General features: G+C 53.9%; 1 protein-coding gene across 1 annotated transcript; it reads right to left on the reverse strand.

Annotated features, from left to right (window-relative positions):
• Nucleotides 1-2317: 2317 nt before the first annotated feature.
• On the reverse strand, nucleotides 2318-5123 carry SLC52A1 (solute carrier family 52 member 1). Its single transcript, XM_032137894.2, has 5 exons — nucleotides 4561-5123; nucleotides 4180-4447; nucleotides 3182-4061; nucleotides 2964-3087; nucleotides 2318-2872 (listed from the first exon to the last, which is right to left on the reverse strand). The coding sequence occupies exons 2-5, from the start codon at nucleotides 4307-4309 to the stop codon at nucleotides 2660-2662; spliced, it is 1347 nt and encodes a 448-aa protein (XP_031993785.1). The 5' UTR covers nucleotides 4310-4447; nucleotides 4561-5123; the 3' UTR covers nucleotides 2318-2659.
• Between the last annotated feature and the right edge of the window lie 3922 nt (nucleotides 5124-9045).

Raw genomic sequence — 9045 nt, forward strand, 5'->3', positions numbered from 1 at the left:
CAGGGTCTTGCTCTATCACCCAGGCTGGAGTGCAGTGGTGGATCTATAGTTCACTGAGGCCTCAAACTCCTAGGCTCAAGGGATTCTCCTGCCTCACTCTCCCCAGTAGCTGGAACTACAGGTGCGCGTCACCATGCCTGACTCTGGCTGTGTTTTGTTTTTGTAGAGACAGTGATCTTGCTATGCTGCCAAGGTTGATCTCAACCTTATGGGCTCAAGTGATCCTCCCACCTCAGCCTCCCAAAGTGCTAGGGATTACATGCATGAGCTACAGTGCCCTGCCTGTTCTGGGCTTCTTGCAGAGCTGCTTCAGCTGCAGAGAAGCGGCTCTCCTTTCTCCAAGTCCAGAGCCCCATCCCCAACAGGTGAGGGCTGCAGTCAGAATCTTTGGCGCACACAGACCTGGGCTCCAGCCGTCTCACTAATTAGCTGTGTTACTCTGGGTAAGTCACCTTCTCTGAGTCTCAATTTCCTTTTCTGCAAAACAGGACGAATAATGAAGCTTTTGGGAAGATTTACTGATAATACATGTAAAAGGTCTAGCACATTTTAGGAGCTCAAGGTTGGTGCCTTCCCTTTTTCTTTACTCTGAACCGGATATGAGGCCTTGAGAAAGAGAGGCGCTTGCAAAATGAGGTGAGGTCTCAGGCACGGTGGCTCACGCCTGTAATCCCAGCACTTTAGGAGGCCGAGGCAGGCGGATCATGAGGTCAGGAGTTGGAGACCAGCCTGGCCAACATGGTGAAAGCCCGTCTCTACTAAAAATACAAAAATTAGACGGGCATGGTGGTGGGCACCTGTAATCCTGGCTAGTTGGGAGGTTGAGGCAGGAGAATCGCTTGAACCCAGGAGGCGGAGGTTGCAGTGAGCCGAGACTGCACCATTGCACTCCAGCCTGGGCAACAGAGCGAGACTCCGTCTCAAGCAAGCAAACAAACAAACAAAATAAAAAACGAGGTCAAGTTTCAAAAGATGTCACCCCCCAACCCGGCAAAACCCCTCAAGCCCTGTTGTTCCACTCTTGTCCGCCAGGAGGAGAAAAGGTTCCCTCGAAGGACGTCTTTGCTTGCGCGTTCACGGAGCCTTGAGAACGAGAGTGGCCGAGGGGACCCCTGCGGCCGTGCGTGCCCGTGAGTCTCCCGGGCGGGTTGGCGGGTGTGGGGGCCCGAGGCGGGAGGGCGCACGCGCAGAAGGCTGGCTGGGCGTGACACGGCGCCGGGCTTGGGCTTCTGTATTCCGCGTGGCTGGAGCTGGGGCTGGAGGAAGGTCCGGAGGTAGGCGGGAGCCCTGCGAGGATTTCCTCTTCCCCCAGGACTAGTTGTCATCTTCGTTTTTCAGAAGGGAGGACCTGACTCCTTTCAGAATTAGCATTTCTTCCCCTTCGTGGGTGCTCTTGAGTTCCAAAGAAAAGGAAGAGAAGCAGAAGCCTTCATTAAGCAGCTTCTTCTGCCTTAGGGACTTTGCTAGGGGGTAGATCGACCTTAGGGGAAACAATCCCCCCCTTATTAGAGGAGGTTTTGGATCAGGGCTTGCTTTATTTGAAATTTAACAAATACAGAAAAGCAGAAGGAAGAAAATTGAAGTAATCCATGTTTCCACCGGGCGTGGTGGCTCACGCCTGTAATCCCAGCACCTTGGGAGGCCAAGGCGGGTGGATCACGAGGTCAGGAGTTGGAGACCAGCCTCACCAACGTGGTGAAACCCCCGTCTCTACTAAAATTACAAAATTAGCCAGTCGTGGTGGCACACACCTGTAATACCAGCTACTCAGGAGGTTGAGGCAGGAGAATCGCTTGAACCCGGGAGGCGGAGCTTGCAGTGAGCCAAGATCACACTACTGCACTCTGGGCGACAGAGTGAGACTCCGTCTAAAAAAAAAAAAAGGCAGGGCGCGGTGGCTCACGCCTGTAATCCCAGCATTTTGGGAGGCTGAGGCGGGTGGATAACCTGAAGTCAGGAGTTCAAGACCAGCCTGACCAACATGGTGAAACCCCCATCTCTACTAAAAATACAAAAATTAGCGGGGCGTTGTGTCACTCACCTGTAATCCCAGCTACTCAGGAGGCTGAGGCAGGAGAATCGCTTGAACCTGGGAGGCAGAGGTTGCAGTGAGCCGATACTGCGCCACTGCACTCCAGCCTGAGCAACAGAGTGAGACTCCGTTGTCTTTAAAGGCCAATCCCATAGCAAATAACAGAGACTCACTTGAGTGAGAAAGGTTTTTGACAAGAAAACCCACAGAAGAAGAGATAAGCTGTGGATATGATAAGAAAGGCACTACAATCTGTATTTAAATCTAATTGCACATTAGATAATATATGTATGAAAAATTATTTAATCCAGTTCCCTGATTTCATTATATATTTCTTATAAGGTTTTCATTATATATATTTTTTTAATAAAGACACTTTATTGCACAAATCCCACAAAGGTCTCAGGCCCTGGAGCCAAGCCCACAGCCCCAACCTGTCCCCTGGCTCCGGGCCTGGTCTTTGGTGCCCACCCTGGCCTGACATGCCAATGTCTTCTGTGGAGTGTGCAGGTGTCCATGAGCATTCCTGTGTTGGGGGAAGCCTGCCTGGGCCACAAGTAGTCAGGCACTGTGGCAGCCTCACGATGAAGACAGGTGGGGTGGAGTTGGGTCCCCACCTGCCGAGGCTCAGGGGCCACAGGGGTCTACACAGTCCTTTCTGCTTTGAAAGACGTGGTAGATGCTGGTGGGAGGGAACATGGCACCGGCACCAAGCAGGGAGCCCACTTGGATGGCCACACCAGCTGCCAGCAATGCCCGCCGACCCCCACCATGCAGCAGGGAGCTTGCAGCCACCTTCACATATGAGAACACACACAGACACAGCAGCCACGACAGCACCTGCAAGGGAGGACACAGCAGCAGGCTGAGCGTGACATGCGCTTGCTCCAGGGGACACCCTCCTCCCCACTTCATGTCCCCACTTGCTCACCACAAGGACCACCCCTGCAGTGGTGCCCACCAGGGGTGGGCAGGGGCTCAGGATTGCCAGTGCCATCAGGTAGGCCCCAAAGAGCATGCCCAGCAGAGAAAGACCAACCAGGCCTGCCAGGGACCTGTTGGGGATGAGCAGAGACTCAGGGCTGGCTGTTCTGGGACCTGGACCCCAACCTTAAGTTCCACCCACCAAGCCTGGGGCCCCTTTTGCACCTGCACAGCACGCCCATGGCCAGGAAGCAGGCAAGGGGGTTGGCGGCACTGCCCAGCACCACAGCCAGGTGGTAGGCCAGGCGCCCATAGGGCAAACAGGAAAAGCTCTGCACAGAAGGCAGCACGCCATTGGTCAGGGCACTGGTGATGGCCAGCAGGCCCAGCAGGAAGGCACCATGGGCTGAGAACAGCCGATGGGCCTCAGGGTCTGGGCCAGGGATGGTGCCTGCTGCCTGGCTCGGTGGCTCCTGCAATGACAAAGCCTCTTCTTCCTCCTTCTCTTCCTCCTCTGCTCCTGGGGATCCCAACTGATGTTCCGGCCCTGAGCCCCCTGTGGTTACAAAGGGGAGTGATGGCAACAGCAACAGGAGACCCTGGAAGGCGGCAGCTGAAGTGACCAGAAGGGCAGTCAGTGCCCAGAAGAAGGTGCTGGCAGGAAAATGCTCAGGGAAGTCGAGGGGAGGCCCCGAGGTGCCATTGGTGGGGGCTGGTGGGCACTCGAGGCGGCCCACACCTTGCACTAGGGCCAGCACACAGGGGAGCAGGGCACTGAGACCCTGACCCAGGAAGAAAGACTGTAAGAAAGGAGGTGGCAGGTGGCTCAGGAAGGGCAGGAAAGTGACATTAGAGGTACAACAGGCCATTGCCAACACCAAGGCCAGAGTTAGGAAGGCCACAGAGTGGAGCTGCCCTGCCACTGGGGCCACGTGGTGCCACAGAGGGGCCAGCAGGGCTGTGCCCACTACACTCAGCACCTGTACCACCTGGATGGGGACCTGCTCGCCCTTGCCCGGGGCCAGCCGCCTCCACAGGGTCACCACCAGCAGACCCAGGTTTCCCAGCGCCACAACCACAGAGAGGTATGAGGGGAGGCTCCAACCTACAGGGAAGGAATGATGCCATGTCAGGAGCACAGTGGCTAAGGGACAAAGAGCTGCCACAGGCCACCTTTCTGGGCACACCCGCCCCACGCTTCCCTGTACCTCCCTCCCACTCACCCTCTGGAAGGTCTTTTACCACCACAGGCAGCTCCACCCAGATCCCATTGACAGCAGCCCAAGAGCCCATGCCAAAAAGGGCCACCAGCAGGTGGGTCAGCACCAGACGGCCCAGCGTGGGTGCTGCCATTCAGCCCAAAGCTGGACCCTCCAGGACAGAGCAAAGGTCACAGGCAGGTCCTTCCCTACGTAGGTCCAAAGATGCTTTGGCTCTTCTGGAAACTGGAGATCTAGTTGGAAGGAAACAGACAGGCTGGCAGGTAATAGGCTGGTGGGACAGAACCGGAATCAGAAGACAAGTCGTTCAGACTGCTAAGACCAGGGCAACTGGAGGGAGCGGTGGCCGGGGGCCGAGCGGGGAAGGGGGCAGACAGGACTTACCACGGGGCACCAGATGTGCGTGTGGGGACGGTGACCCAGCAGTGCCAGCAGGGAGACAGGCAGGAAGCTGGCCCGAGGTGCAGCTGCCCCAGAGAAGCAAAGAGGGGGCTGATTTTCCTACCCACAGAGGACCCAGGGTCCGAGTTGTCAAAACAGCTCAGCAATGGCCAGGTGCAGTGGCTCACGCCTGTAATCCCAGCACTTTGGGAAGCTGAGGCAGGCAGATCGCCTGAGGTCAGGAGATTGAGACCATCCTGGCCAACATGGTGAAACCCCGTCTCTACTAAAAATACAAAAATTAGCTGGTCGTGGTGGCGGGTGCCTGTAATCCCAGCTACTCAGGAGGCTGAGGCAGGAGATTCACTTGAAGCCGGAAGGCGGAGGTTGCAGTGAGCTGAGATCACACCACTGCATTCCAGCCTGGGTGACAGAACTAGACTCGGCCTCAAAAACAAAAAACAAAACAAAACAAAAAAACACCTCGGCACCAACACGCTCACCCTGAAATGGATCCCGAGACAAGGAGACCTGTCTGGTGCCACTCGCAACCCTAGCGCTTTTGCGACACTCAGGACTTGCCGAGGCAGGTCAAGTTGGAGAGGGGAGTGGCTGGGGCGGGCTCTGCCCTGAGGGGCATCTCCGTGCTGCCCTCCCGCCTGCGTCCGGTGGGCGTCCCGCGAGCCGCCAGGTGCACAGGGGTCCCCACGCCTCTGGATCCAGCAGTCCCCGGACCCAGCGGCTGGCGGTCCGCCTGAGAGGGAGCCCCCTCCGCTGGGGAGGCGCCCAAGCCCAGAGCCCACACGGCTCGGGTTTTGTTGTTTGTTATTTAAATTAATTAATTTTGAGACAGGGTCTTGCTCTGTCACCCATGCTAGAGCGCAGTGGTGGCGATCGCGGCTCACTACAGCCTCAACCTCCCAGGCTCAAGCGATCCTCCCACCTCAGCCTCTCCCCACCCCCCCACAAGTAGCTGGGACCACAGGCGAGCATCACCATGTCCAGCTAATTTTTCTTTTTTTTTGGTAGAGACTAGGTCTCACTATGTTGCTCAGGCTGGCTTCAAACTCCTGGGCTCAAGCAATCTTCCTACCTCAGCCTCCCAAGTAGCTGGGACTACAGGCGCACCACACCTACTACCGCCACGCTCAGCTGTTTTTACACTTTTTTTTTTCTTTTTTTTTTTTTTGAGAAGGAGTTTTGCTCTTGTTGCCCAGGCTGGAGTGCAATGGCGCGATCTCGGTTCACCACAACCTCCACCTCCCGGGTTCAAGCGATTCTCCTGCCTCAGCCTCCCGAGTAGCTGAGATTGCAGGCGCCCACCACCATGCCCTGCTAATTTTTGTATTTTTAGTACACATGGTCTCACCATGTTAGCCGGGCTGGTCTTGAACTCCTGACCTCAGGTGATCCACCTGCCCCGGCCTCCCAAAGTGTTGGAGATTATAGGCGTGAGCCACCATGCCTGGCCAGCTGTTTTTACACTTTTAAGTGGTTGAAAAAAAAATTAGCTGGACGTGGTGTGCACACCTGGCTAATTTTTGCTTTTATTTATTTATTTATTTTTGAGACGGAGTCTAGCTCTGTCGCCGAGGCTGGAGTGCAGTGGCGCAATCTCGGCTCACTGCAAGCTCTGCCTCCTGGGTTCACACCATTCTCCTACCTCAGCCTCCCAAGTAGCTGGGACTACAGGCGCCCACCACCACACCTGGCTATTTTTTTTTGTATTTTTTAGTAGAGACGGGGTTTCACCGTGTTAGCCAGGATGGTCTCGATCTCCTGACCTCGTGATCTGCCCACGTCGGCCTCCCAAAGTGCTGGGATTACAGGTATGAGCCACTTCGCGCGGCCTATTTTTAAGGATACGGTCTCACTCTGTTTCCCAGACTGGTCTCAAACTTCTAGGCTCAAGCAATCCTCCTGCCTCTGCCTCTCAAAGTGCTCGCATTACAGGCATGAGCCACCATGCCCGGCCGTCCAACTTCTAATTTTTCACTGTCCCTAATTTCCTTACCCAGAAAGTACCTGGAATCCTAGACAATGGTTAGGGCTCCTATTCTGAAGACCTCACCGCAGCATTTAGCATTCTCATGTTGGGGATGGATAGGGAGAGGGCGCTCATAATTCCCACAGCCTTCTGGGGCGTGGGGCTAGCCTTACAGTAAGCACTTGAAGGCCCTTCATTCATGAACTGTTGTGCAGGGGATAAACTCTTCCTACTGACTTCCTGTTGAACCCCCGTTTCACTTCCCGTGTCTGTGTAGAGAAAGCTCACCACAGAGGAATGTGCTGTCTTCCTTTGCCTTCTGCTCCGGCAGCAGCTCTCTGCCCTCTCCTCTATCTCAGGAACACCTGGCCTCAGAGCTTAGAGGAGGAACGTCTGAATCGTTCGTTATCTTATTCCTTCTGGCTTCAATCTGGCTCCTCCTAGATCTTGAACCCTTCCCTGTGGGTTAAAAGGCCATAGTCCTTTTTTTTTTTTTTTTTTTTTGGGACGGAGTTTCACTTTTGTTTCCTAAGCTGGAGTGCAGTGGTGCTATCTTGGCTCACTGCAGCCTCTGCATCCTGGGTTCAAGTGATTCTCCTACCTCAGCCTCCAGAGTAGCTGGGATTACAGGCATGTGCCACCACGCCTGGCTAATTTTGTATTTTTTTTTTTTTTTTAAGTAGAGACAGGGTTTCTCCATGTTGGCCAGGCTGGTCTTGGACTCCCGACCTCAGGTGATCCGCCCCCCTTGGACTTCCAAAGTGCTGGGATTATAGGTGTGAGCCACCGCGCCTGGCAAAAGGCCATAGTTCTTACCCTGCCAGCATGACTGTGTCTGGGCCTGGCCTGGTTTTGACAACTCACCTAGGGGGCAGAGAAAACCCAGCCAGCTGGTACAACTTAAACCTTTAGGGTGAATTTAACATTGTCTTACCTCCTGCCTGAACAGATACCTCTACAGAGCAAACATTTTGTGAGATAAGGCCACAGATGAGTTTTGATACTGTCCCATGAAAGACTTGGGAATATTTGGAACTCAAATCTCAGAGGGGCCTTGAGTGGCAACACTGGCTTTCAAGGGCTGGAAAGAACTTTAGAGAACATTTAATCCATCATCTCATTGTATTCTTTTTTTTTGAGATGGAGTCTCGATCTGTCGCCCAGGCTGAAGTGCAGTCGTGCAATCTTGGCTCACTGCAACCTCTGCCTCCCGGGTTCAGGTGATTCTGCTGTCCCAGCCTCCCACGTAGCTGGGATTACAGGCACCCGCTACCTTGCCTAGCTAATTTTTGCATTTTTAGCAGAGACGGGGTTTCACCATGTTGGCCAGGCTGGTCTCAAACTCCTGACCTCAGGCGATTCACCCGCCTCGGCCTCCCAAACTGTTAGCATTACAGGTGTGAGCCACCGTGCCCAGCCAATCATTGTATTCATTTTTGAAAGTATTTATGGAAGGCCCACTGTATAGAATGCATTTTGTTATGTATTTGGATGACATAAAGGCATATAATATACATAAGTAAAATCCTACAAGGCCTGGCCCTGTCCTTCCTCTCCTACCTCCTTTCTAGCACTCTCGGCCTCCCAACAAATTGCTTATGGTTCTCTGCTGTACCCACACTGTGTCCTACCTTTGTGCCTTTCCTCTTCCTGGAAGATCCTCCACACCTCACAGCCCCCTTCTACTGGCTGGCTCCTACTCGCCAGTGAGTCTCAGCTTAGCTGCTGTAGCCTCAGGAGGCCTTGACTCTCTCAGACTGGGTTAAGTATCTCCCTCCCTTCCTCCCTCCCTTCCTTCCTTCCTTCTTTCCTCCTTTCCTTCTTTTCTTTCCTTTCCTTTCTTTCTTTATTTTTCTTTATTATTATTATTACTTTTTTTGAGATGGAGTCTTGCTCTTGTTGCCCAGGCTGGAGTGCAATGGCACCATCTTGGCTCACCGCAACCTCTGCCTCCCGAGTTCAAGCGATTCTCTTGCCTCAGCCTCCCAAGTAGCTGGGATTACAGGTGTGCGCCACCACACCTGGCTAATTTTGAATTTTTAGTAGAAATGAGGTTTCTCCATATTGGTCAGGCTGGTCTCGAACTCCTGACCTCAGGTGATCCGCCTGCCTGAAGCCTCCCAAAGTGCTGGGATTATAGGTGTGAGCCACTGTGCCTGGCCACCTGTCCTTTCTTTCTACAGGGTCTTGCTCTGCTGCCCAGGCTGTAGTGCAGTGGTGTGATCACAGCTCACTGCAGCCTTGATCCCCAGGGCTCAAGCAATCCTCCCACCTCAGCTTCTTCAGTAGCTGGGGCTACAGGTACATGCCACTACACCTGGTGAATTTTTTTAAATTTTTGTTTTTTGGTAGAGACAGAGTCTCACTATGTGGTCCAGGCTGGTCTTAAACTCCTGAGATCAAGCAATACTCCCACCTTGGCCTCCCAAAGTGCTGGGATTACAGGTGTGAGCCACTGCGCCCAGCCCCCTTTTCTTTTTAAGCTTACCTTATCACCACAC

Source organism: Hylobates moloch, unplaced genomic scaffold (genome assembly GCF_009828535.3).
Source record: "Hylobates moloch isolate HMO894 unplaced genomic scaffold, HMol_V3 SCAFFOLD_19, whole genome shotgun sequence".
Lineage (NCBI taxonomy): Eukaryota > Metazoa > Chordata > Mammalia > Primates > Hylobatidae > Hylobates > Hylobates moloch.